Source organism: Penaeus vannamei, chromosome 36 (genome assembly GCF_042767895.1).
Source record: "Penaeus vannamei isolate JL-2024 chromosome 36, ASM4276789v1, whole genome shotgun sequence".
Taxonomy (NCBI): domain Eukaryota; kingdom Metazoa; phylum Arthropoda; class Malacostraca; order Decapoda; family Penaeidae; genus Penaeus; species Penaeus vannamei.
Genome location: NC_091584.1, coordinates 5,476,680 through 5,503,095, shown reverse-complemented (window position 1 = coordinate 5,503,095; position 26,416 = coordinate 5,476,680). Strand labels below are relative to the sequence as shown.

The window sequence follows — 26,416 nt, the reverse complement described above, 5'->3', positions numbered from 1 at the left end:
ATAATGTTTTGTTTTTGATTTTCTTAATAAATATTAACATTCTTAATTTTACTCATAATAATGATACAGACAAATGATGAAAGATGTGGAAAATGCTTAGTAAATATTGGCATCTTTTTAAAACACTTCTCATTAGAAATTTGAAGTCACACTCTTTGGCATAATACATTGGTTTGTGATTGGCCAATCCAGCAATATCCAACATAAAAGCACAATGTAACCAATCATAAATTTCTGTTTGACTTCTTTTTGTAAATCAATTTAAAAACAAACTCATAGGATGTACAGAAAGACTATGCATTTATAAATATATATTTCTCCTTATCTCACATCAGGAAGGAACATTCATATATAAAAAAGTCTGAAAATACAATTACTCTTCATTTTCTATTAGCATTCATTTAGGTGTTCTGAGTCCACACCATGAAAATACACGGATCAACATGTTTATCATATTTCTTCACTGAAGTCATGATTTTTATGATACAAGGGAAAGATGAAAGAGAGAAGAATGATTGATGAATTGATAAAAAAGAAAAGAAAATTACATCATAAAAAATTAATGCCAATGATCAAATATATCATACATAAAATCACTGGTCCTTTGTCAGTTCTTGGCTTCGTGAAATGGCATTCTCGGACGATGAAATTGTATCTAATTCAGAACTAACTCGATATAATTCCTACAGATTCCACAAAGTGGCCAAAGGAAGACAACCAGCTCTTCCTCTTACATAATATTAGAAAGAGAATAAAATGCAGCCACCTCCCGCACAGCACCCGTAAGAGGCACTACTTCTCAAAGAGAGGGGAAAAAAAGCTTTACTTTGAGCTATGAGTTTTACGACAGGTTTACAAGAGGAGTGGTAAAGTCCACGGCATCCATACCCCAAGGACCTTTACCAAGTAGCCTTACCTACAGCACCAAACCCCATTACCGTTTCCTTGTCCTTCTAATGAGAGATTGATCTGCCTTACTGAAATGTAATTACAAGAAATACATGTAAATAGAACTCCAGATTCCAGAGTTGATTTTATCCTTAAAATAAAAGTGAAAAGAGTTTAACTATGCATCGATGAACTGTGTTCCCTGCAAAAGGTAGAAAAGGTATGAAGGAGAATTAAATATCTTCACTGCGAGATATTTGACCTGTATATCCATCAGAAATACCTGTATTTCTGATGAAGAAATTTGATCAAATATATTTCTTGCACTGTAAAGATATTAATTCTCCTTTATACATTTTTTCTGTTTTCTCTTAATTTTCATTCACTTTTCTCTATGTTCAATTACTCACCAAAACTAACAAGAAATTATAAAACACTAAATTAAAAAAACAAAAGTGCTAAATTACTTTCCATAACAATGAAGTATGGAAAGAAGCATTAGTAGAGGAAGAAAGTAAAAGTTAGACAACAGTGAGAAGGAAATTGATAGAAGTAGCAAAGAAAAGCATGGAGGAAATAACAAAGGAAAAGGATTAGTGTAAACTAAAATACAGAAAATAATCAAACCATGACCATGATGATAAAAAATAACTTTACTGAAATGAATATGTGTTAATGACAGGCAAATCAAAATCATAATAAATAAGCTTAGCTAAATATAACATAGTAATAATATAAGTTAAATACCACAGATAAATACTTCACTAAAGTCAATCAAGTCATCCAAAAACAGTATGCAGTTATTGTTTTGACATTTCCAAAAAGAAAAGTACAGACATCCTTCCTCACCAAAGTTGGAAACAACACAAGCTGTTTTTTTTTTTTCTCTCTCTCTCTCTACTTAACATTCATTCTTTCTCTCTAAGGATCAATCTTTCTCTCTTTCTCTCTACATATCAATCTTTCTCCTCCTTTATCTATTTCTTTCTACATCTGTATCTTTCTTTATCTCTGTCTCTGTCTCTTTCTCACCTCATACTTGCTACAATCTCCTTGTACTCAGGAATGCAGTGCTCCATCTCATCAGGAACCGGGTCCTTGACTAGGTACTCGTTGAGGAAGACGGGGGCTAAGCAGGGAACCTGGTCAGCTGCAAACTTGGCCAGGTCAAACTTAGCCGGGTTCTTGTTGGCTTCCACGAAGAAATGGGTAACGTCAGTCACGTCCTTGTAAGGAGGCCTAGTGCAAAAGAGAAAGAAGGGGGATTATCATTTTTGTTTTTCTTCTTTCTTTTCAGTGGGCTCTGCAAGGGTTAGAGAATTATAAGGTGCAATGGTGGATTGACTGAGACCAGGTAATATCATATGGTGGTGAATACTTTTGAGGAAGAAAAACTGTATCCTAAATAAACAGACATGATACTTACAATATGGGGAAAGGGAGGGAGGAAGGGAGGGAGGGAGGGAGGGAGGAAGGGAGGGAGGGAGGGAGGAAGGAAGGAAGGAAGGAAGGAAGGAAGGAAGGAAGGAAGGAAGGAAGGAAGGAAGGAAGGAAGGAAGGAAGGAAGGAAGGGAGAGAGAGAGAGAGAGAGAGAGAGAGAGAGAGAGAGAGAGAGAGAGAGAGAGAGAGAGAGAGAGAGAGAGAGAGAGGGAGAGGGAGGGAGGAAGGAAGGGAGGGAGGGAGGGAGGGAGGAAGGAAGGAAGAAAGAAAGAAAGAAAGGAAGGAAGGAAGGAAGGAAGGAAGGAAGGAAGGAAGGAAGGAAGGAAGGAAGAGAAACAAAAATCCACAACAGAAAAATGGGCATCAAAAAAGCCTTTCAACTCACTTTCCAAGAACAATTTCTCCTCCCCCAGCCTGGATGAGTCTTATAAACGCTGCTGTCCTCTCTTTACTCGAGTGGACAAGGGCCCTCATGTGGCAGAAGGCTCCCCTTCGAGCATCCCCTGCCGGCATGTCCTGGATTGCAAGGCGCCATCTGTGGGCTGCAGTGGCCAGCTTCGTCTCAAGGCTTCCAGGCTGGAGCTTGGGCAAGAAGGTAGCTTCCGGGTTGCCCCATTCATGTGGTTCCTCCTGTTTGACAGTAGAGAAAGAAAGAAAGAAAGGAAAAAGGTCAGAAAGAAAGAAAAGAAAGGAAAGAAATATTTTTTAAATCAAGAAAAATTGGGGGAAAAGGGGGAGAGAGTGGGAGAAAAGTTGGATTAAAAAATTGTATATTATGATTGTTTTATGGAAACTAAATAAGCAGCAAATGACAAATTTACAAAAACTGCACAATTGCATGGAACACTTTTCCCATTTGGCTAAATATCAAATAATTTAAATAAAGAACCCCATGATACAATAAAATACAAGAATATTTGCATCACCATCCTAAACTACAAAACAAAAAATAACTACATATACATGTACAAGTTAGGGACAATAAAATCAGTATATCTTGAGAATAATCTCCTTAGGTTTTCGAGACCAAGAAATTAAAAAGATGGATGAAATAATAATAATTTCTATTATTATTATTATTATTATTAAATAATAATAACCACGATAATAACTAAAAATCATTGAATACAAACAAATATAGAACTCCCTCCCTCTCCTGATTGAAGATATGAATGAAATTAATAACAACAACAATAACACTAAATAAATAAATACAGACGACCTCTTCTTGCCATGTGACACAAGAAGACCCAACACACTTACCTCGACAAAGTGCCCTAACTTCATTGACTCCTCCAAGAACGAGATGTACAGCATCCACTTCCCCGAAGCGATGGCTGCCAGGTGCTTCTCCGAGCGTGAGGGCTTGGCTGTGACCACGTGGGTACCCTTTGGGTCATGGTTCTGTTCCTGGCTTAGCAAACCACCCAAGCTCTCCACAATATCCGAGTAGCGGTTCTTCTCATCCTCTGGCATGCCCGACAGGATAATGAGGTAGGTCCTCTTCTTGGTCTTGTGGGGGATGACCGTGGACTCTTCAGCTGACTCATCCTGACTGGGCGTGTTCTCCTTGTCCTCCTCGAAGTAGACAGTTTCATCGTGCTGGTGGAAGGCAAAAAATGCACTATTAACTAAATGAGAAGATACACAGAAAGATATAACAATCATACCACCAAAAAGAACAGTATAATAATCACACTACCAACAACAATCACACAATCAACAAACAAAATAACCTCAGTAGCAACAAGACCAACAATCACTCCACCCCCACCTCCATCACCACCAACAACAACAACATACCTGTTCTCTTGCACTGATGATTTCCTGCGTGTCTTTGGTGAGTTGGTTCTGGAGGTGCAGTCTGGCTTCTCGCTCTTGGGGATCGTCCCACGTGATGGCTGTGTTCTGTGACTCAGCCACTTCCATAGTCGCTAGATTTTGGGAGGGTAAAAAAAAAGTGTAAAAGTGGTGATGATGATGATGATGATGAAAATAATAATAGTAGAAATAATGATGATGATGATGATTAATGATGATATACTTAATAATGCTATTAAACAAATAAATAATAATAATAACAATGATAATTGGGCTAACAAAACTACTATTGTGAAGTACTAGTAAAATCATGGATAATATATAAGACACACTAGACTACAGAAACCACAGTGTGTAACAAGCCCTATAGAAGTTGGTCATGCAGATCCTGGTGTGAAAGGAACTACCGTCTACATAAACAGACATGCTAGAACTGTTGTAGTCACGTTCGGTTTAAATATCACCCACTGATGTAGGATAACCATTTTCCCCCAGCTTACAACAGAGAAACGAATGAGCCATAATCAAACGTTGTTCCCCCTTGCTGTCGCCCATCACATTGAGTATGCAGGGTATTGTTTGCCCTTAATTATTACTTTACACTCCTTTAACACGCACTGCGGTTCATACTGTAGCTTCGATCTGGGTGGACATCAACGTCTTCATCCCAAGAAGCTTCGAACTTGCCGCCATTATCACTTCATAGACAAACCTCTGTACTACGAAATTACGACCTTCCTATACCTTAGTGACCGCAGCAGATACAAGCGCTGCGGTATTCGCACTACAGAGCCTTTCACCAAAAAAAGTTAGCTACGAAAATTCTGTTGAGCTGTGAACGCAAGGTTGGGTATATGTGTAAATGAGAAAGACAGCAACACATGCGTGCTGGTTTTAGAATATGGCTGTTTTAGAGAAGGAACCAAAAACTCAAAAGATCATCAGTCTCTGCATCGTCAAGTTGAAATATCTTTTAAAATATTTAGTTTTCTCTCATAATTACTTCAATAGTAATCATGTTTGGCCTACTAATTAGCATTACCATAAAACGTTTCCCCTTTCGTATTTTTAGTACGCAACCCCTTATGCAGTGTTAACAAAATGCGTAATTTGGGTCTGCCGAATTTTTTAAATCTACGGATCGTTCCCATGTAACTTCACGCCGTACGAGTGAGGTTATTTTAACGGCACTTATCCTTTGATGAAGATTATGCTGATTTCGCCTTATTCAATTTTTCACAATATAAAGGACTGAGCACAATAAGTAAAGCAGGCTTGATAACCCTTCGGACAGTAAATTTTCGTCTAACACATTATACATTTGGCCATGGAAAAATATTGGATTATACTGTTATAATAACTTCAATCTTAAGAACTAGTTTTCATTATGTTGAGCGTCATTTACACGGCGCTGCTTTTATCCTCTTTAGGCAAGCCAGCGATTAAAATCATGAAATTCACCGACGATAATACGCATGTGCATTGTTCCTGGGTACATTGTCCATTCTTTATATATTGGCACCAAAACTAACCCGACTGCATGAATGAAAGATTCTCCCTCCTTCACAATACTGAAAATTATCCCATCATCATATGAAACATTAAGTTGAAAGACTAACCAAATAATCCAATGCGTGATGGACAAACAGCACACATGCACTTGGCACTTACCGTACCCATACACTTCTCTTTATGGATAAAGATAAGTCCAACATGCAAAGCTGTTTTTACATTACATATTCACACACACTCTAGCTTGGAGCACAAAGGACAACAGCGACTCCGGCACACCCTCTTGTGATGCCGCGACGCCTTTGACTGCTCGAAAACGCCAGCCAATTCATGATTTTTACTAACACCGTGTAAACGTTTTACGGTTTGCGCAGAGGTGTCGTTTGAAAAATGATATATTCTAGCAGCAGTATTAAGCTACGACCTGAGTTATAAAGGTGTAATTAAGGCAAAAAAAGTGGGAGTATGGCCCGGGGCCCGGGGCCACTATGGCAGCGATAATATACAAAGGGGGCTAACGTTTAGCGTCAAAAGCAGTACTGTATAATCCGGTCTTTACACAAAAGAAGTCATGCTCTCTATTAAAATCTCTTCTTATTAAGTTCTACAGTGTGTAGCCTTCTAGTCAAAGGCTAGCCTTACATTATTTTCGTCACTCTCAGAATTCCCGTTTTCTGTGTAATCCTGCTGACCTCAGAAAACGTCCCGTGATGTTGGTACAGCTGTCCTTATGTAAACACGGGAGGCGCTGTTCACTCCCCTCGCAGTAAACACGAACACTTCGGCAGGGTTCCGTGTTTCATTCATTTTCCCCTTTTCCATGGAGCATTATAGAGACTAATAAGACATAACGACAGTTGTACGCCGTCCCCAATCTCAGAGAGGGGAAAGAAGTAATAACACCCAAAGATAAGGAAATCCGCACAGTGGAAAACGAGAGGCCAGTGACCACCCTCCTGAGAGACGATTGTCATATCGCGCCTTTGAAAAGTATATCCACTTTCCGCGCACAAATTAAAAGTAAATGTAGCAAGTCCGGAAAGAAAAATGCGTGCAACTGATTTACACTTCGCTTCGTAGTTCCTGTGTACCCAACATACCTCTAACTTGGGTGCATGTTAACTGTCCTCAAAATCACATTCGTCGAAATGGCTAAGGCGGGGAACAATAGTTTCTTGCCATACATTAACTGGAAATCCAAGGACATATATGGCGTATTTATGACCTTCAAAAGACGCTGTGATCTGTACTTCAAGGTTAAGAAAATCCCTAGAGAAGAGCAGGCAGACCAGATTCTTCTGTATGGAGGCCCTCACTTGCAGCAAATGCCTGAAATCCGCAGACTGACAGACGAAGATATGGAAGACCCTGACAAAGTGTGGGATGCCCTCTTGACAAAGGTAAAACCTATGGATAACAAATATATCCCAAGGCTTCAATTCCGAAAGTGCAATCAGAGAGATGGTGAATCTATTATGGATTTCCTACCCACATGTGAAGTTCAAGCTATGAGATGCAAATTTACTGAATCATAGCATGAGCCCAGGGTTCTCAAGCAGTTCATATTTGGAGTTCGGAGCACGGAGTTGCAGAGAGATCTTCTCCTTGAAGGCGATAATTTAATCTTAAGTAGGGCAGTTGACATTGCCATGGCTTATGAAGCAGTCATGGAGCTTAACCAACTGAAGATCAGGAGCAAACCAGGTCTGACTAGGAAATGACAAAAGAACTTGATTGCTGTGAATAACTTGAAACTCACACACTTTCAATCAATCAAACAAAAGTGCACAGGTGAATAAATCAACTGGAGCACATACATATCTACATTCCAAACAATTTTTTTTTTAGCAATCTTCTTGGATTTCTGTTGTCACGAGAGTCATGGGCATGGTCACAATTCACCAAATTAGAATGAACTCACAGTCTGTGGATGAATTAATGACAATATACCCAGACCAATTGGATAAAATTGGCAATATCATATATTTGTTCTTTGCAGGTTGAAATGTTTCCAAAGGTTTAATGCAACTGGTCTATCAAGCTTGATAAAGCCAGTTCATTCCTCACTGCATTCAACATTCCATTTGAAAATTACAGATACCGTAAAATGGACTTTGCTCTGATTATATCACAAAAAAATAGATCAAAACCTTGAACACTGTCCTGGAACCAGTAGCACTACTGACAATGTAGTTGTTTGGGAAGCCTGGAGAGGTGTGTAACGCATAGCATAACCTCTTGAAGCAGCAAGGAGTGACTTTCAGTTGTGCAAATGCATGGTCAAGCAAGAACAAGTGAAATTCTTTAGCACTATCTGATACCTTGATCCAGATATGGTATCACTGAACGCAGCACTGCCAATCCAAACAAATGTTACTGAGCAACACATTTTTGGAAATGGTCACTTATATGTTAACATTTAACCCAAAATCTGAAGCAAGAAGTCTGCAAAAACTTCAGATGAAACAGAAGCAAGAACTTTGCAAAAACTTCAAATGAGACTGAAGCAAGAAGTCTGCTAAAACATCAAGATGACACAAGTCCCTCAGAAGCAACAACATGACACAGGTGCGATAGATCAAATAGCACTACTACCAGGGCAAGCTCTTCAAGTTCAAGAAATAATCACATCAGGCAGATACCTCAGCTTCTACTTCCTGTCAAATGCCATACATGCAGTCTACTGATACATCATTACCATGTACCAAGTTGAAAGTAATTAAAACGAGATTTCAAGCATTCTTCCACAAGGACAAGGATCAACCCATAACAGCACAAGAACAAGCCTGGGTCATACCATCAAAATACCTGATACACTGAATTTGAAATCTGCATAATTTTATTGAATGTATATGTTTAATAATGTTAAGGAAAGTGTTGTAATAATGGCCAGTATACTAACCTGATTTTCAGAAAGAAAAAAGAAAGAAAGAAAGAAAAAAAAGTTTTATAATAAAGGTGCTAATTTTCGACTATTATAGGTCTGTGAATTGCCAAGCATTCTCAGGTGTATTCTCAGTTATTCAAGAAACTCAATATATTTAAGTCTATATATCAATATATTTAAGATCACTCATAATTACCTCAATTATTATAATTTTTTATTACTATTTATTATACACAAGTTACTTATACTCTTATAACCCTTATGTAAGTACGAGAAGTTGTACACTTCCCCCAAAGTAATAAAGCAATGTAGAAGACATTATTTTTATTTTTAGTTACCATGATAAATTTTAACATTTGAAGGCACTGGCTTTCAATGTTAACACCATCCCAATATAAAGAAATTAACAAAATATGAACTGATTTTCTTTAAATTGTAATAAATGTTATAGATATTGTATATTTCCTAGATTCAAATGAAGAAGAAGGATAAGAAGGATAATAATAATAATAATAATAATAATAATAATAATAATAATAATAAGAGGAGGGAAGAAGAAGACGAAGAAGAAGAAGAAGAAGAAGAAGAGGAGGAGGAGGAGGAGGAGAAGGAGGAGGAGGAGGAGGAGGAAGAGGAAGAGGAAGAGGAAGAGGAAGAAGAAGATGAAGAAGAAGAAGAAGAAGAAGAAGAAGAAGAAGAAGAAGAAGAAGAAGAAGAAGAAGAAGAAAAAGAAGAAGAAAGAAAGAGGAAGAAGAAAGAAAGACCAAGAAGAAAGAAAGAGGAAGAAGAAAGAAAGAAGAAGAAGAAAGAAAGAAGAAGAAGAAGAAAGAAAGAAAGAAGAAGAAGAAGAAGGGGAGAGGAGGAGAAGGGTGATGGGAGGGGGAGGAGGAGGGGAAGGAGGAATTGGAGGAGGAGGAGGGGGGGAAGGAGGAGGAGGAGGAGGGGAAGGAGGAGGAGGAGGGGGAGGAGGAGGGGAAGGAGGTGGAGGAGGGGAAGGAGGAGGAGGAGGAAGGGAAGCAGGAGGAGGAAGGGAAGCAGGAGGAGGAGTGGAAGGAGGAGGAGGAGGAGGAGTGGAAGGAGGAGGAGGAGGAGGAGTGGAAGGAGAGGACGAGGAGGAGGTAGAGGAGGAGGAGGAAATCGAGGAGGAAGAGGAGGAGGAGAAAGAGAAGGAGAAGAAGGAGAAGGAGAAGAAGGAGAAGGAGAAGGAGAAGGAGAAGGAGAAGAAGGAGAAGGAGAAGGAGAAGGAGAAGGAGAAGGAGAAGGAGAAGGAGAAGGAGAAGGAGAAGGAGAAGGAGAAGGAGAAGGAGAAGGAGAAGGAGAAGAAGAAGAAGAAGAAGAAGAAGAAGAAGAAGAAGAAGAAGAAGAAGAAGAAGAAGAAGAAGAAGAACAAGAAGAAGGGGAGGGGGAGGAGGTGGAGGGAAGGAAGGAAGAAGAGGAAGAGGAGGTGGAGGGAAGGAAGGAAGAAGAGGAAGAGGAGGTGGAGGGAAGGAAGGAAGAAGAGGAAGAGGAGGTGGAGGGAAGGAAGGAAGAAGAGGAAGAGGAGGAGGAGGAGGAAGAGGAGGAGGAAAGGGGAGGAAGAGGAGGAGGAGGAGGCAGGGGGAGGAAGAAAAGTAGGAGGAGAAAGAGGAAGAGAAGGAAAAGGAGTAGGAAGAAGAGGGGGTAGAGGGGGGAGGAAGAAGAGTAGGAGGAGAAAGAGGAAGAGAAGGAAAAGGAGGAACAGATGATGAAAAAGTAGGAGGATGAGAAGAAGGAAAAGGAGGAGGAAGAGATGATGAAAAAGTTGGAGAAAAAGTTTCTAATACATCTTCGTCAGACTTACATGATATATTCGAAATTGGGTAAATGCATCTCTTGTACTATGAAGATATTCAGTTTCATTCATACTTTTTCTACATTTGTCAACATATATACAGTTAAACCTTATTTACCCTGTTGAAGATAAGAGTGCATACATACGTGCACTATCTACTTGTGTTTTGTTTTATTTTTGTTTACGCATAGATGGCTCTACAAGTGCATCATGGTCACTGAGGAAACTTACTAAGCGGTCCTTACCTAACCTATTTATCCCATTTCAAGAACTTCCATGGAAAATGTCAATATTTCTTTTTTATTAGTATTGTTATCTTTAATAATGTTGAAATACTACTGCTATGCTAATTGTTATGATACTAATAACATTTAAGATTTTAAGATTTAGTTTTAATTCCATTTGTTACAATGAATATTCTTTTGCTGTGACATACTGTCGGTTTTATTTTGCTTCAAAAGCTCCCCATTCAATACCACTGGAAGTGCGCAGGATTGAACAGTAAGTAAGATTGCTAGACCAGCATGCTAACCGCTGCATCACACATCATTACAATAATAACAGTAATACATATAAAATTCAAAGAATGGGGAAACAGGTAACTACTAGAAAGCTTTGTAATTGACTCTGATGTCTAAGTAGTTGCCAAACCATCCTCGTGTTTACATAATTAATAAAACTAAACCACAATGGTTAGTGCATGTGTATATGTAGTCCTAGTGTCAATGTGTTAATATTGAAGGAGTACATGAATGCATGCAATGTCCACTATGACTACACAAGCATTCTGCCATCAGAGAGAGGAAGGCTTAGTAACTAACTCCTTGGAGACTAAGCTTGTAAAGTCAACCTTGGTTAAAAAAATGAAAATAAAAGAAAATAAATATAAATAAATAAATGACACAAACTACAGTGGCATGTATAAATGAATCATTTTAGCTTAGAATAATTTAAGATCATGATCAATTCAATAAAAAATATTTCAAAACATACTTGCAAGAATGCCCGATTCTGCTCAATTCTGATAACACAATCTACCAACACGAGGTTCATAGTAGTCAAGGGAGATAAAATTCACACTTTCAAGGTCTCCTGCTTAACATTTTCAAAGATAAACAAGGTCCGGGTTTTTGACTCAATCCAAAAATACAAAAGTAACAAGCATCCCATTCTCATGCTCTTACAAGTTCTATGACCACATTCATCATGATTCTTCAACACCTGACCAAATTTAAAGGCTTTATTGAGAATTACCTCAAATTCAAAGATATTTACAGACTTTCAAGACGTGAAAAAAATTGCAGACATTCAAGGAAATTCAAGACCTTTATGAACCCTGCAAAAGTGAATGACCCATGTTGTCCCTTTGCACTTACCTGGATGTGCCTCCACTTGAATGGGGCGTGTAGGTGTGTGTTTCAGCTTCTCACCCAAGGACCTATTCCTGGCACTGCCCGCACTCCTTCTGCCCGACCCGGTCACTGTGGCCAATGCTTCAATCTCCTCCAGCTGCCTGGAGATTGCTGCTTTCTTCTGCTCTTCATCATTGGCCGTATCACCACTCTCATTCTCACTCTCATTGCTGTGACTGGTATCCTGTTCCTCACACTCCTTCTCCTGGAGGTCTGGTGATGTGTCATCTAAGGGCTTTTTCCTAGGCCTGCCCCGCTTAGACACTGGTGTAGTCTTGGCACTCAAGATGGACAGGGACATCTTGGGGTTGTGCGTGTGAGGGAACAGGCTCTCATCAATCCTGGTCTCCTCATCACGGCACATGTGAACCCACTCTGGTGCCACAATTAGTTTGCCCTGCTCTCGCGCCAGGCGAAATTCCTTGTTAGTGTCATTGTGGCGTCCCTGGTACACAAAATGTGTTACTGAATGGTCATAGGCCCAGCGGTAGTCCCCACCTAGCTCCGCTACAGTTTTGTACAGCTCACGTTGCTGATCCTGAAGCTTGCGGGCTGTGCACACCACCACCCCTGTCAGAGGGCCATGGTTGTCAGCTGCCACAGTCTCATCTCCTCCTTGTTCTTCATTGCTATCTTTCCTCTCTTTCTTGCCACTCTGATGTTCTTCCTTCCCTTGTTCATTAGCTGCCATCCTCTGAGAGAACTTTTGTTCATGGCTGTCTAATGTCTCCTGGACATTGTTGAAGAACTTTTTGTAGAGAACATTCATTGGGGTACCATTCTCTGTGGCACGCTTCTTTACCACAGGCGCATCTGGGATCGAGTCCAGCATTCTTTTGAAGCCTTTCCTCACACGGGAAGAAGGGTTTGGAAACCACGTGCTTCCATATGGAGTGTCAGGTGTTGGCATATCATTCAAGGTTTCGTTGCCCTTCCCTACTCCTGGGGTGGGGTACACTGAAAAATAAGAAATGCTAAAATAATGCTTTAATAAAAAATGCAAAGTCCCTTGTAATCAACCAATGCTCCCAACATATTTGGTAATGCAAGATGGGGTAATTAAAAACAGCCAGCTTGTTGTTTACTGATGGCTAAAATGATACACTGTGTGGGTCGAATTTCATGGTAGTAGACTAATGTTGTAGTTGTAGGGCAAAGGTAACTGAACAGATTAAGAGTGAGCATCAAAGTCACTATCTTCTGCTCAGGCTGATATAAGGGCAAGGCAACAGGGGGTCATAAATGGTATGGGTGAACATTATTGAGGAATCAAGTATTTTCTCCATTCGGAGACTAAATAGACTGATGTATGATGGCACAATGCTATCAAACATCTAATTCACAACCACCTTTCAGGCATAAGTTATACTCTTGTTTGTAAGCATAATACCTTCATATTTCAGTGCACAAGCAGAACGTCTGACCACAATGAGACCAAATAACAAAGTTCCAGACCAAAAACAGGCAGTGTGACCAGTGGTGTTTATCCTGGTAGTTCAGGCTCAGTCATCTTTGGCCCAATATGTGAAAAGCCCTGATCTCAGCTAGGAACCAAGCCTTTCCAAGTATGATGAACTGGGATAGTTTCTACAGCTGCACACCTCCGAACTGGAACCAGACCCAAACTGCCACAGAAGCTGTATCTAATTTTACTTTGCCATAAATAAACTACTTACTATTAGCTGTATTTTTGTGCATCCCATCATGTCTTTCCACATATAATCAAACTATCTTTTTGTTTACAAGTGAAACACTCTTCAACCCCTCAACTAAACAACAAAAAATATATGAATAAATAAATAAAAAGACTTAACTTACATCTTCTCATGGTCTCCAGGTCTGGCGTCTTGATATCCGAAGGTGATGCGACATTCCCCTGTTCCCTCAATGCCCGCACCTTGTGATTCATGGGTGTAGCTACTACCTCAGTGATATCCCCAGCTACAGTTTCTTCCACACGGTACACTGTGCTGCTTTGTTCATCCGAGTGTCCTAAAAGGGAAGAGCAGATTAATAAAGTAGTCTATTTTGTTCATCTGTTGGTAAGGATGAAATGTGGTCATAATAATCTCCTGTTGTTAGTGTCACCAACTGTCAATATTGATGAGGATAGAATGGATTTATATATAATGAAAAAAAGAACAAACTCTTTAATAATAGCGAAAAAAGAAGTGATAAGAAATTTACAATGATCTAACTTGTAACACGTGATCTGCAAATCCCTACTTTCTTCCAATTATTTTCTAAAGCTTTTATATACAAACAACATCTCGACAACTCAAAATCAGCATCTTATCCTATTCTGCCAATTTCTTTGGTCATTTTGAGAGCAGTCCTCTACATGAGAACTATTTAAAACCAACAAAAGCCATTTAGCAACATGCAGCCAAAAGATGTGCTTGACAAGACATCTCAACAACCCGTAACCATACAAATTAGCTAACACCACCCATGGAAAAATCTAGGCCAAGGGCCTGGTGACAAAATGGCTGCAGGCTGGGTGACATGGACTTGCTGTCAAGAGCAAAGGCCAGGGTGACAGAAAAGACTCCAGTGCACAAACCTCTTGGAGTGTGCTTTGACTCATTTGGCACTTGGAAGGGGGCTTTTGCATTATTCCCATCGATTACCCAGGGAGGATGCCATTTCTATGCTGCGCATTGTATTTGCTGCGACCGGCAACTCAGGTTGTATTACAGAAAATTGAAAATTATGAAAAAATAAGATATATGACACAAATAAACAAATGTTCCTTTTTTTTTACTACACACAGAGATGATATGGAGACTGCAAGGAAAATAAGCTATTACCATCTGGATAAAGCAAATTAAAAGACAAATATGGTCATTGCAAAATGGCAAAAAGCTAAAAAAAATTATGCAAAATAACTTTGCAAAGGGGAGTCTTGTCACCACTTATGGGTGTTCGTGCCTGCCAGGCCTACGCACCACGCACTAAGGATATGGACACAATCGGATCCAACAGGTTAACAAAATCCAGAAAAAACAACCCTTCCTTTCAAAAGCAACTCCCTGATGAATTTGTATTATGTATTATCCACTGTCAGCTCCATTCTGCACATAGGTGTCTACACTCCTGGTCTCACAGGTGTTCAAAACACCCATGAGGCAAGGTGTGTGGACATGCAAGATCAAACCAAAAGATCATATGAAAATGTAATTGACCTCCCATCAATTCTTACTGCTGCTCTCTCAACCACATCTACAAACTTTCAAGGGCAACTGCGTGATGCCTTCTGCTAGTCTTTGTTGTTCACCCCTCAACCCTAATATAAAATGTTATAACACCCACCTTTCAAGATCAAATTCCTGATAATTTCCTTGTAGTTGACCTCTCGCCGGTTCTTGTTGTCCACTTTATACGAGTCCTCGGGCTCCCTCTCCCCAGTCTGTATGCATTCGATCAGCCAGTCCCTTGTGACAGCCGGAACCCCCCACTTGACAGCTGCCCGGTACTTGTCTCCCTCGGCACTTGGACAAATGAGGTGTGTTGATGTCTTAATGTCCTTGGCACGGTTGTCCTTCTTGGCAAACACTTCTTGGAACCTGGAAATAAGGTTATGTTGGCACAGGAAAATACACCTTTCGTCTGTACAACATTTTTTTGTAAGAAGACCCTTGTACAATTCTTATACCAAATAAACTTGTTCAGTATCCGTATCAGTTCAGTATGGCAATGTAAATTACAACCTTACAACAGCTTTATAGAAACATGAAAATAAGTAGAAATGAATGTAGCCTCTCACCTTGCCCCAAGTGCATTTGCAACAGTGACCAGAAAAAGGCGCTCTTTGCCCTTATACGTTGATATTGCAACAGTGCAGTCTTCCAAGCAGTTCATCTGTCTGCTAACTACGAGAGGCATGTGGTAGTACTCCACGTCAAGGAGGCCCTGCAAGTGGAAGTGAGGGGATAACCATCTGAATATCATACTGACATTTCATATAATACATCTTCCAAACTCGCACTTAATCTGTCTTCTGCTTTGTGAATCAATTACCTGAAAAAGGTTACCTCACATCTTCAAAAGTATCAAATTTCCCCTCTGTGAAATCTAGAAAGATAAAACACAACAACTACCAGCCAGAAGAGTGCCAATTAATCAACACAATCCCAACATTCCTCTGCCTCTCTTCATACATTCAATCTTCATTAATCCTAAAATGAGAAAAAAAACAATATCACAAGGTAAGATCATCCGGTCTCATTTGTACGTTTCTAAAAATATGTTACAAATCCGATGCATCTTTTCATCCTCTTCCTGCCTTTCTAGATTCAATTGAGGGAGAAGGAAAAAGGGGAAAAGAATATGGAAGAGCTGGAAGAAGAGGAAGAGCAGTAGAAAGAAGAAGAGGAGAGGAAAGATGTGGAAGAGGAGAAGAAAGAAGAAGGTGAGAAAAAAGAGGAAGAGAATTTGAGAGAAGAGAAGGAGAAGGAGGAAGATGACATGGGAGGAGAGAGAAGAAGAAGAGTAGGAAGAAGAGGAAGAGGAGATAAGGGAAGAGGAAAAGGACAAGAAAGATGAGGAGAAAAAGAGGAGGAAGAGGAGAAAGAAAAGGGAGATGAGGAAAAAGAAGAGGAAGAGGAAAAGAAGGGAGGAAGAAGGAGGAAGTAGTGGTGAAGGTGGAGGTAGCAGAGGAGGAAAAAAGGGAATAAGGATACAGTGGAGGAGCCAGAAGTGGGAAACAAGAAAGAATTAGAATGTGGGCTATGGGGGAAGGACGAATATAAAAAATCCACATGCTCTCAATACCCTGTTTCTCCTTCCAAATTGTGAGATGATCTCGAGGTACAACAGCATAATCAAACACCTATCCTCTTTCTCCCATTCACACAGTATCTTCAACCTTTGTTACAAACACAATTGCAATCTTCACATTCTTATCATACCTCATTCTCCAAGCACTCCTCAATGAAGAAGTGCGAGATGATCTCATTGGCGTTGGCGTGAACCTCCCCCGTCCCATCCAGGTTGGTGAGGGTATAGTGGACACGGCCCTTGTAGTCTTGGGACACTACCTCCCCGCCATGGTCCTGAATGGTGGTTATCAGGTCCTCCAGGACTTCCTCGTTGTAGCCTGAGACAGTGAAGATCTTGCCTGGGGAGAGCAAGAGCGATGGGTGGTAGATTGGTCGACTAGCTGGTTGGTGGTGCAATGGTTTAACCCTTTAGTGGGGAGGAAGATTTTGGAAGGGAAGTTGAAGAGGAAAAAGAAGGGGAAGAGGGAGAGAGGGAGAGAAGGAGAGAGGGAGAGAGGGAGAGAGGGAGGGAGGGAGGGAGGGGAGAGAGAGAGAGAGAGAGAGAGAGAGAGAGAGAGAGAGAGAGAGAGAGAGAGAGAGAGAGAGAGAGAGAGAGAGAGAGAGAGAGAGAGAGAGAGAGAGAGAGAGAGAGAGAGAGAGAGAGAGAGAGAGGGAGAGAGGGAGAGAGGGAGAGAGGGAGAGAGGAGAGAGGGAGAGCGAGAGAGAAGAGAGAGAGGGAGAGGGAGAGGGAGGAGGGGGAGAGGGAGAGGGAGAGGGAGAGAGGGAGGGAGGTAAAGGGAGAGAGGGAGGGAGGGAGGGAGGGAGAGGGAGAGGGAGAGAGGGAGAGAGAGAGAGAGAGAGAGAGAGAGAGAGAGAGAGAGAGAGAGAGAGAGAGAGAGAGAGAGAGAGAGAGAGAGAGAGAGAGAGAGAGAGAGAGAGAGAGAGAGAGAGAGAGAGAGAGAGAGAGAGAGAGAGAGAGAGAGAGAGAGAGAGAGAGAGAGAGAGAGAGAGAGAGACAGAGAGAGACAGAGAGAGACAGAGAAAATATCGCTGGAAAAGCAGAAATAAAAGAGAAATAGATAATATATACACCTTTCTTTATTACAATCACTGCACCCTTCAACACACTCCACTGTCTTACCGCTAAACATCCCCTGCACAAATGTTGTTTGCGAGTCAGGGAGAGCTGACATGTTAGCCGTCTCATTCAGACTAACATTCCTTGTGTCGTCTAATTTGGCTCCTGGCTTCAGGTACTGATTGATGATCGCCTCATCCACATATGTCTCGTTGTTCTCCTGTTGTTGGGAAGGCACCGGGACCCTAGGAGGTCTTCGTGGTGGTTTGGGGGAGTTGCTGCTGCAGCCGCTGCCATCAGAAAGGTGGGCAAACTGTGCCTCATCTGCAGGGCGTTTCTGCTTGATGCTCTCTGTGATCCAGTCACCATACACTAGGTGGGGCTTCGAGGGCCATGACTGAATTGTCGTGAGGTGCTCATCTACAATCTTCCCTGTTGGAGTTGATGTAGTTTGTTGGTAGATATACTGATATATAAATGTTGATGTATAAAAATAAATCAGAATTAAATTTCTGTCCTTCAGTTCAATAAAGTTATACAAAATACAAAATTATTTTACAAGCCAAGTCACTTTATGATGAAAAGCAAAATACAAAATGAAAACTAATAATATCCAATATATATATATATATATATATATATATATATATATATATATATATATATATATATATATATATATATATATATATAAAAAAGAACTGATGTACATTATCACAACTCACTATATAATACCACATCAACACTTACAGCCAACCCTCTCTACATCCACCCATCTTTCAAAAACGTACCTATAACAACATGAGACACGGAGTCTGTTAGCTGATTGAAGCGCGTTGCCCCACCAGCATTGAGGATGCGTCTCAGCTTCTCAATGTGCGTGCCACTGAAGCCAGAGAGGAAGATCTTGCAGCCATCCAGGAACAGACCCGCCTTCATGGCCTGCTGCAGGTCCAGCTCTTCGACTGCTTCTATGCCACGGTTTACTGAAAAAAAAAATATATATATATATATCAATATATATACATAATAATTATGAAACAGGTTAATGACATCATAAATGAAGAATAACACAAAGATGGATAATACATCAATGAAACAATATATATTTCCAGAGGAAAGACAGGAAAGGAGAGCAGAGGAGTGAGATAAACAGGAGAGACAAAAGAGGAGGAGGTGAGAAAAAGGAAAAGAGAGATACATAGGAAAGGGACGAGGGGGGAGTAAAAGATTATGAGGGGGAGGGAGAAAGGAAGGAAGGGAGAGAGAGAGAGAGAGAGAGAGAATTAGGGAAGGGAGGGAGGGAGATCCAAAAAAAAAAGAAAAAAAAAAGGGAAAGAGATCAAAACAGAGAAAGACTAAGTAAGAAAGTAAGAGATACACAAACAATAACTACCTTTCTCATCAAAGGCACTGTTCTTCTTGATTGCAATGGAGGTGTCCATTTGTAAGGTCTCATTGATATGGGTAACCTTCATGGCATCCGTCTCGTTCATGATGGTACTGCACATGGACACATCTGGGGGAACTGCAATGAGGAGGAAAAACCCTTTAATTGTTTGAGGGGATTTCTTGATGTGTGTGAGGAAACAAGAACAATTCTTTTTCTTCTTTTCTCTCTTCAGTGTTATGTTTTGCCCTATACATTTCCTGGTTTAGGTTGCAATTATCAAAAATGCACACACACACACATATATATCTATAAAATACATACATACTGCATACTGTAGTCTGGAGAGGGGGGGCATGGCTCATGTAAACAAACAGGTGGTCAAAAACACACACACTACACCACACACTAAAATGTGTGAATGAGGGCCCTTCACTGATGGGAGTTGTTAAGAATAAATTCAATAATAAATTTTGTACACTTGAAATTTTCATGGAAATACATTAGTACCAGCTTTCTAACTTCACATCTAAAGAAAGAATGTTAAAAAATTATCCATATAAGATAAGCTGCTTGATTAAAAAGTAACAAAAGACCGACATACGAGAAAAGAGTTAAGGCATGCAATCCTGTCCTTGGAAGAGAAAAAAAAAAACAAAAAGTAAAAGTAAAAGAAGAAGCATGTATAATGAAGCAATACTAAAACCAATACCAATACTACCGCAACTTTGGATAAACGAAAGTCTCCGCTGATATTAAGGACCTTAGCGAAAACAACTACTGATAATCTACATGCTAAAGAATAACTCCACTGAAGTTCATACTAACAGCTAAAAATATACTTAGTGACAAATGACAGCAAATTAACATTCAATACCTACACTATGAATATTCTCTAAGAAGGTGATGCACATTCATGACACTTTTCTCATTGAAACAAGTCTATTTTTCAGGGTTCAAGAACAATATATATATATATATATATATATATATATATATATATATATATATATATATATATATATATATATATATATATATATATATATATATATTTCTATATATAAATATACAAATATATATATTTATATATATATATATATATATATATATATATATATATATATACATATATATATAAATATATAGCTAAATATATATATAAATATATATATCATAAATATATATATATATATATATATATATATATATATATATATGATTATATATAATATATGTGTATATGTGCCTATATGTATAGCTATATATTATATATAAATATAAATATATATATAAAAAATTACATACATATTACACTTCAAATTGCATGCACTTATTCTGTCTTATAAATACTACATAAAACTTTGTACTTCTGGCTTTATGACTTTGCAGTATTTAGTATGGTTACAAGAGAGAGCAATGGGAAAAAATAAAAAAATAAAATGAGAGAAAGAGAGCAAGAGGGGAGGGAGGGAGAGGGAGGGAGGGAGGGAGGGAGGGAGAGGAGGGAGGGAGGGAGGGAGGGAGGGAGAGGGAGAGGGAGAGGGAGAGGGAGAGGGAGAGGGAGAGAGAGAGGGAGAGAGCAAGGGAGAGAGAGGGATAAAAGAGAAAAAGATTTTAAAAATGACAAACAAACACAGAAATATAAAAGGTGCAAGCAAGGCAGAGAAAGAAAGAAAATAGTATAGAATGAAACAAAAAGAGATAAACATAGAAAAAGAAAGAACTAATAAAAAAGGAGAGAAAAAGAAAAGAAGACAGAGAGACAAATAAAAAGAACAGTCACGCTACAAGAGAATTAGAAAGAGAGAGAGAAACAGAGAGACAGTAGGTCGGTAGAGAAATTCTGGTCCTGTTTTAACACAAGGAATAGCAGATGTTTTAATTCCTCATAACAAAAGTACTGCATTATTACCCGACAAGAAAGAAGCCCGTCTTGATGTATTTTTGCCGTCTGAAACAAAAACGTTAATCAGATCCCACTGAGACTTGTGGTTAAGTCTTCGTCTGTAGAAGTAATTCCAAACTAGAAATTGATACTGATTACAGTTGACAAAATATTTTTCTTTTATTGCCAAAGCTTTATCCAAAAATATATTGGTCTTTTTATCTCCCAGCTCATGATGGTATGGCAAAATTGACCCAACTCCATTCTTTCAAAGAAAAACACAATCAAGAAACTATAAAAACAATCTGTGCATTTCTTTTCCTCTATACTTGTTTCATATTTGTTAATTGCAACATGAAAGAAATAAAATTTATATTCATTCTCTTCTTTTTTCCTCATGCAGAGAAGTAAGATCTGAACCGGCGCTTCTTTCTTTACTAAACTACACTACATAAGATCAATTATCAATAATCTACTCAAATGTTAAGGTCTACAAAAGAGTCTATCATCTAATGTACTGCATGACCATGCTACAAGTTTATACTTTAGACAATACATAAATAACAAAATTAATATCAAAGTAAAATAACAATGACAAAGACAATACCAATGACAATAATACAAATAATACAAATAATAATAATAATAATAATAATAATAATAATAATAATAATAACAATAGTAACAATAACAATGATAATGTTTATAATAAGGGTAAACATGGCATTTACAATAATAATACTAACAAACACAATAACAAACAAAACAAAAAAAACAGAACATAAATGAATGATACCTCATAAAATAATATATAATAATAAATAATAACTGTCAATACAAATCAGAAAAGACTGTAAACAGATAAACTAAACACAGACAGGATATCTACCATTCACCGACATATCGTTGGTAGGAGTGGAGGCTCCGCGTGTCTTCTTCACCTTATAGCCCTCCATGTCAAGTGCATGTCCCTGTTCCACAGAGTCGTAGATCCAGTCTGGGGTGAGGCACTGGATGCGCCAATTGCATGCATGGGTGTATTTCTCGCCTTCCGGGGTAGGGATGATCAGGACTGAGGTAACGGCCATCTCCAAGCTACCCGAATACGTCCCACCTGTGCATATACATGATTGTGTGTGAGGAAGGGTAAATGTTGGGGTCACTTCCTGGCTTCTGCGATAGCTAATCTGGGATTTTAGTGGAAGAGGATATAGGTAAAGAAGGTATATGAAGTGGGAAATGTTTGAAAGTCTGCATAAAAGGGAAGAAGAATGTCAGCAATCTCAGAGATGTGAAATTTAAATTTTGAGAAATGTGGGAGAAAGGAGAAGGGAGGAAAGACAAGAAAGAGAACCCCACAAATAACATCAATACATATAATCCAAAAATAATAATAGCAAGCAATAGTATATCATTCAAACTGCTATTTGTTCCCCTTAATTCGTTCCTTACCATTGTCTTGGATCATTTTCATAAGAGCATCCTTTTCCTTGCGGTGCATCTGGGACACACAGATGACCAGGCCTTTAAAGACAGGGCAAGTGTAGGACAAAAACTGCTGATCTGTGGCAAGGATGTCTTCTCGAAAATCCCGATTTACAGCCTTCCATACTGCCTGCACCCACTCACCAGTCATCACTGGGATCTCCTTTTCCACAGCCACCTATATGGTATATATAATGTCTTCAGAGATTAGGCTATCAAGGGACATGTTAATCATTTTGTTATTTAGGACAAGTCGCAAGAAAGAATGAAAAATATGTAGAAATGCTGAATCTAAAATTTACAATAAACTCAATACAAAATAAGTTTATATTATTTGCATAAAACTATATAAATTCATGCAAAATCTAAAGCACAAACTCCATCAACATGAACTTACAAACAAAAACGAAACAAAACCTCGACCCCACCAACTCCACAACCCAAAATCCTCTGTACAATACTCACAATATACTTCTTGCTCCCCACAGCATTTGCCACCAGGTGCGTCACACCCTCGTGAAAGTTGTTGGAATAGATCGCCGCCATCCTCTCCACTAGCATCTGCAGCTCGGCCTTAACGTCCTTTTCAAACCCAGTGGTAGTGACAACCATCCCTTTCATGGCTGTGTTGTGGATCGGAGACGGGAGCTCGGGGATGGGCTCCTTGCGGTGGAGGCAGGTCAGGAGGCATCGTGGACCCAGGACTCTGCTGGTTGATGGATGATTAATGGAGGTTAGTTTGGTGCTGGCCTTAAGACTAAGTGAGGGGGTAGGTGCATTCTTTCAGGTAAGTGATTCTGATGTTATTATCTATTTTTTTATTATTATTTTTTTAATGATCACTCCGTCTTTTTTATTTTTTTACCTCATTTTTTAATATTGTATCAGTTATTAAAACACAGACTGGTATCCTCTGAACTAACACACAAAAAAGTCTTTGTGCTGGGATGACATGACATACATGACATGGTCACTACACTATTACTTTAATGATCTGCCCACCTATTTCACCTGTTTACCCTTTCCCTGATTTTTGTAAATATTCTATTTTCTTATTGCTATACATATTTCAATAACACTATAATAATCATAATGTCAATAATAACCATAACAACAGCATTGATATTAGTAGGAATACAAAAAATATCACAGAACTTCAAGGAATGGGGAAATCAGTTGAGGTCACTTTACATCTATAACTAACTCTTGGTGGCTGAGCACTTGTGAAGCTATCAGCCTACAACAAAAATCACAAGACTAAAGTGTACAGCACATGGACCCATATACAAAGGCAGAGTGAATAATATTGATAAAATTATAGGTATAACTGCAATAGTCACTGATTCTGAAGCAACAGGCCTAGAAAACAAGTTTCAGTTACATTAGATCTTAAAACTCACCAGTAAATAACAAAAAGACTATGCTCTTATTTTTTATTTTCATTGAAGTGAAGTGTACATTTACCCCACTACCCACGATATCCATGTACCGACACTCATTTTACAAATATTACATATCAAGCCACTGACTCAAAAGACAATAGGGACTTGCATTCATTGAGTGCCACAGTTTACTTAAACTTAATATCCATTTGGGGAGAAATTACTTACAAAAACTTATTGGAGATATCTAACCCCTCAAACCCCAATGACTCTGGATAGAATAGCTCACCCAGTCCTATTAAAATGAAGGTCAAGATTTCGAGTTTTCTAAAGGCCTGTATGAAAGGCAATCCTATAACAATTTTCACTATATAATTCATATGGAATACAGCTATGATATCCTTCTAATGTTTCCCATTCCATTCTCCACAACATTTCCTTTGTGTACTGGCTATTAATTCTAAGAGGCCACATGATTAGCACCTATCAGTGAGACTATGTATGGCACATTTGAAGGGTAGGAGAGTGGGGAAGAGGAAGAACCACACTGGCAAACTCATCTGTACAAAAGACTACACACAGTCACAAGAGCAAAGGAAAGTGTAGTCTAATAGAACATATATGGTCTCCGAATCTCATTTCTTTGTAGATATTTGGCCTTTTTTTTACAAGTCAGATATTGGGTTATAGAAGTCAAGCATTGTAGGGGCAGCCTCAAAGACAATCCAAGGTCAGGGAGGACATAGACCAGGACCACACCAGAGAACATTGACCTTGTCCTCAGGATGGTTATAAGATACTGGGGAGTGAAATCTCTTCAAATAAGACAGGTTTGGGGATGTAACAGGAATGTGCTGACAACATTCTGACAAATAATCTTGAATTTCTATTGGTGTGTGATCACCGGCATTTCCTGTCACCAGAAGAATGCACCCTATTCACCAACAATTTAGAACTCTTCAAACACGATCCTGAATATTTTCCAGCTCAATTAACTACCACAAACAAGTGCTGGATTCATCAATAACAGCCGAAGACCAAATAGCAGTCAACACAGTGGAATCATGCCATGGATTTAAATATAACCTCTTGGCTACTTACATCCAAGACATATGTAAACAGAGCCCATGGTGTATTGGGGTTAAAGCCACTAACTCATACTTAACGAAAATACTTACACACACTTAAAACCACCTTCTGTCAAGTGCTTGAAAGCTTCTCCTTCGAAGGGATCACAGACAAAGACATCTTGCTTGGTTGGGGAGAGTTTGATACAGTCGGCTGACGGAAGCCAAACTGGGTTCAATCCATTCTCCTGACAAGCCTGGAATTTATTTTGCTATCAGAAACTGGAGCAAAGGTTTATGAATGTAAGAACAAAGATTTAGCCACTGATATAATTGATGTAATTAAGTTCTTATGAAAGATTACCGTTAATGCAAAAAAAGAAAAAAGAGAGAAGGGATTAAGAAAGAATGATGAAGAAAGGGAAAGTGTGGAACAGACGGACATAAAGGGAAAGGGAAAGGGAAGTGGAGGGGAAAAAGGAATCAGCAAAGGGGAAGGGGGAGTTAAGTAGATTTAGGAAAGGATGTTAAGAAATGTAACAAGACAGAGAGATGACGAAAGGGAAAGAGAGAGGAAGAGACAAAGGAAAACAGAGGAGGGGGAAGAGGGGAAAGCAGGAGAGGGGGTGGGAGTTAGAAATTAAAAAGGAAACAGGAAGAACGAAACAAGGAAATTAAGAAGGAAACTGCAAAGGGAGAGGGATAGGGATGACAGGACAGAATATCATAGACTTACTGACATCTTTCACATGACCAAAACCCCTTTTATCTAGCACTCAAACCCAACAGCTCTCTTTTCTTGGCATATAAAGTTACTTCCTTATCTCTCTTCATCTCACCTGGTAGGCACACACAAGGCTCGTCGAACATGTTTCTTCTGTCAGTCCCTCGGGAAGGATAAAGTTGAGACTCACTTCTCCATCCTGTGAGCAAACGGTGACTTCCATTGTCGATGTTAAGCCATTCTGTAGAGAAAGGAATTTGTCAAAAAGGCGGAGAAAAAAAATAAACATTTTGTCTTTCATATGAATTTAACAAATTCCAGAAAAAAATGTCTAGGTTAATATGCTTTTGTCCATATCTTTTAAAGCTAAGACCAAGGAGTAAAAAAGCACAAATATTATATCTAATATCAAATAACCAGGATTTTTAATTATTTGTGATGGGGGCTTACAAGTTGACAATTTCAGAAACCATACTTCAAAAAGGGATATACTAAGAATGGAAAAGCAAAGTATTCATCACGAAGGAGAAAAGAAAGCAATTGAGAAAGGAGGTACAACCTAAAATCACCTTGCTTGACCTGACTTGTTGTCCTTATCTACCAACTCTAGTGAGCTAACCAAATTACACTAAAGGCTTTAACCTTAAATGAGTTTGCAGTCTGGAGGTTTAAATCAACCGTATTGTTAGTTTCACATCCTTAGAATTATCAGTCAAATGGCTTTTAAAATGTATAATTACATTCAATAGTCATTAAAACTAGAACTGGTGCCACAGAAAGACATTCACAGAAAAGTCCCCCCAATGGCTAGACTGAATGCACCTAACTTACCCCAGCATTGTACCAATATTACAAAATGCATCATGTATTAT

The 26,416-nt window shown here is 39.1% G+C and overlaps 1 protein-coding gene across 4 annotated transcripts in view; it reads right to left on the bottom strand.

The window, feature by feature from the left end:
- Positions 1 to 298: 298 nt before the first annotated feature.
- The window catches only part of mus101 (mutagen-sensitive 101), a 27,684-nt gene continuing 1,566 nt past the window's right edge, over positions 299 to 26,416 (bottom strand). The window contains exons 2-20 of one of the 4 annotated variants that reach the window (XM_027381619.2): positions 25,660 to 25,785; positions 24,932 to 25,077; positions 22,837 to 23,080; positions 22,339 to 22,549; positions 21,776 to 22,000; positions 20,914 to 20,952; positions 19,005 to 19,136; positions 18,400 to 18,594; positions 17,672 to 18,040; positions 16,681 to 16,889; positions 15,537 to 15,682; positions 15,083 to 15,336; positions 13,589 to 13,762; positions 11,735 to 12,727; positions 4,132 to 4,262; positions 3,592 to 3,930; positions 2,714 to 2,958; positions 1,921 to 2,127; positions 299 to 977 (exon numbers count right to left, since the gene is read on the bottom strand). In XM_027381619.2, the coding sequence (XP_027237420.2) occupies positions 935 to 977; positions 1,921 to 2,127; positions 2,714 to 2,958; positions 3,592 to 3,930; positions 4,132 to 4,262; positions 11,735 to 12,727; positions 13,589 to 13,762; positions 15,083 to 15,336; positions 15,537 to 15,682; positions 16,681 to 16,889; positions 17,672 to 18,040; positions 18,400 to 18,594; positions 19,005 to 19,136; positions 20,914 to 20,952; positions 21,776 to 22,000; positions 22,339 to 22,549; positions 22,837 to 23,080; positions 24,932 to 25,077; positions 25,660 to 25,767 (4,410 nt within the window). In that variant the 5' untranslated portion in view covers positions 25,768 to 25,785 and the 3' untranslated portion in view covers positions 299 to 934. The remainder of the gene's footprint in view (positions 978 to 1,920; positions 2,128 to 2,713; positions 2,959 to 3,591; positions 3,931 to 4,131; positions 4,263 to 11,734; positions 12,728 to 13,588; positions 13,763 to 15,082; positions 15,337 to 15,536; positions 15,683 to 16,680; positions 16,890 to 17,671; positions 18,041 to 18,399; positions 18,595 to 19,004; positions 19,137 to 20,913; positions 20,953 to 21,775; positions 22,001 to 22,338; positions 22,550 to 22,836; positions 23,081 to 24,931; positions 25,078 to 25,659; positions 25,786 to 26,416) is intronic. The other 3 variants (XM_027381620.2, XM_027381621.2, XM_070114723.1) reach the window with 3 other exon arrangements.